This window comes from Chinchilla lanigera, unplaced genomic scaffold (genome assembly GCF_000276665.1).
Source record: "Chinchilla lanigera isolate Chin_1 unplaced genomic scaffold, ChiLan1.0 scaffold00021, whole genome shotgun sequence".
Lineage (NCBI taxonomy): Eukaryota > Metazoa > Chordata > Mammalia > Rodentia > Chinchillidae > Chinchilla > Chinchilla lanigera.
Window position 1 is genome coordinate 28454495 of NW_004955422.1, and position 1606 is coordinate 28456100.

Genomic DNA, 1606 nt, shown 5'->3' on the forward strand with positions numbered 1-1606 from the left:
ACAGACCTCTAATCCCAACACTCTTGGAAGCTGAGGCAGGAGCATTACAAGTTTTGAGCCCAGCCTAGGCAATTTAGTGAGTTAGAAAGACCCTGTTTCAAAAATAAATATAAAGAAAGGCCTGGGGGTGGGCAAATGTGGTGGTATATGCTAGCACTCGGGAGGCTGAAGCAGGAGGACTGCTGCAAATTCAAGGCCAACGTGGGTTACAAAGTAAGTTCAAGGCCAGCCTGAACTGCATAGCAAAGTCTTGTCTTATAAAGGCAAAGAAAAGAAAGAAAGGATTATTGGGGGTGTAGCTTAATCCCTAGTACCAGGAAAACACACACACACACCACCACCCCAAACCCCCCCACCCCCCGGAGAGGAAGCAGCTGCAGAAGCAAGTGTCAACAGCTGGTATCATTCTCTCACAAGGACCCCGGAGGGGCTGGCCCACCAGTGCAGGAATGGAGGCTGTACTGATGTGCTGTGGTGTTCTCTTTACAGCAGTTCTCAGCTCTGACAGAAGTGCTTTTCCAGTTCCTGACAGAGCCCAAGGAGGTAAAGTATTTGGGGTAAGGAGAGACCCATGCATCAGCCTGTAGACCAGAGAAGCTTAGTGAGTAAAGGCCTGCTTTGTGCTGTTCCCTCTGCAGGCGGAAAGGTTTCTGGCTCAGCTCTCTGAATTTGCTGCCACCAATCAGATCAGCCTTGGCCCCCTCAGAAGCATCGTCAAAAGCCTCCTTCTAGTTCCGAATGGTGGGTATGAGTGGCCTTCGGAGCAGCCATAGCCGGAGCTGCTTCCTGAACCTTGCTTTACTCTGGGGTGGCATCGGGTGTGACCCGGGCACTGCGCCAGAGCACTCAGTCCTGAGCTGGACCTGGGAGGGAGCCTGGGCCAGCAGGGAATTGTGTCCTTGGGCCCTGAATCTGTAGGTCCAACCAACCAAAGGTGAAAATATTCAAAGACATTTTTTCCTCATCATTCCCTGAATAGTACAGTATAACTGCTGTAAATGCAGCATTTACTTTGTGTGGGGTATTATAAATCATCTAGAGAAGTTTAAAACAAAGGAAGCTGTGTGAACGTTTTTCTTGTTTTGTTTTGTTTGTCTTTTTGAGACAGGATCTCGCTATGCAGTTCAGGCTGGCCTTGAGCTCACTTTGTAGTTCAGGCTGGCCTTGCAGTGATCCTCCTGCCTCAGCCTCCCGAGTGCTGGGATTACAGGCGTGTGCCACCACACCCTGATGTACCATGCACCCTTTTGTAAAGTGCTCCTTGTTTGTTCAGTTGTTTCTCCAGTACTAGGGATCATTATTTCATTTTCCCTGGGTCTGAAAGTATAGTATATGCAAGGCCCTGGATCCAATCCCCATACCCTCAAGAAAGTTTTTTTTCTTTTACTGTTTAGTATATAATCATTCTTTGGGTAGGGGGCAGTACTGAGGCTCAAACCCAGGGCCTCATGAGCTCTAGGTAAGTACTGTACTACAAAACCATGTCCCCAGCTCTCATTATATAAACCTTAAGAATATACCTCTTAGCTGGGCATGGTGATGCACACCTGTAATCCCAGTACTCTGAGAGGCTGAGACAGGAAGATCACAAGTTTGAACCAACCCT

General features: G+C 48.4%; 1 protein-coding gene across 1 annotated transcript in view; it reads left to right on the forward strand.

The window, feature by feature from the left end:
• Positions 1-489: 489 nt before the first annotated feature.
• The window catches only part of Commd7 (COMM domain containing 7), a gene marked incomplete at its 5' end in the record, with an annotated part of 9902 nt that continues 8785 nt past the window's right edge, over positions 490-1606 (forward strand). The window contains 2 exon segments of the mRNA XM_013514154.1: positions 490-543; positions 639-741. Of these exon segments, the coding sequence (XP_013369608.1) occupies positions 490-543; positions 639-741 (157 nt within the window).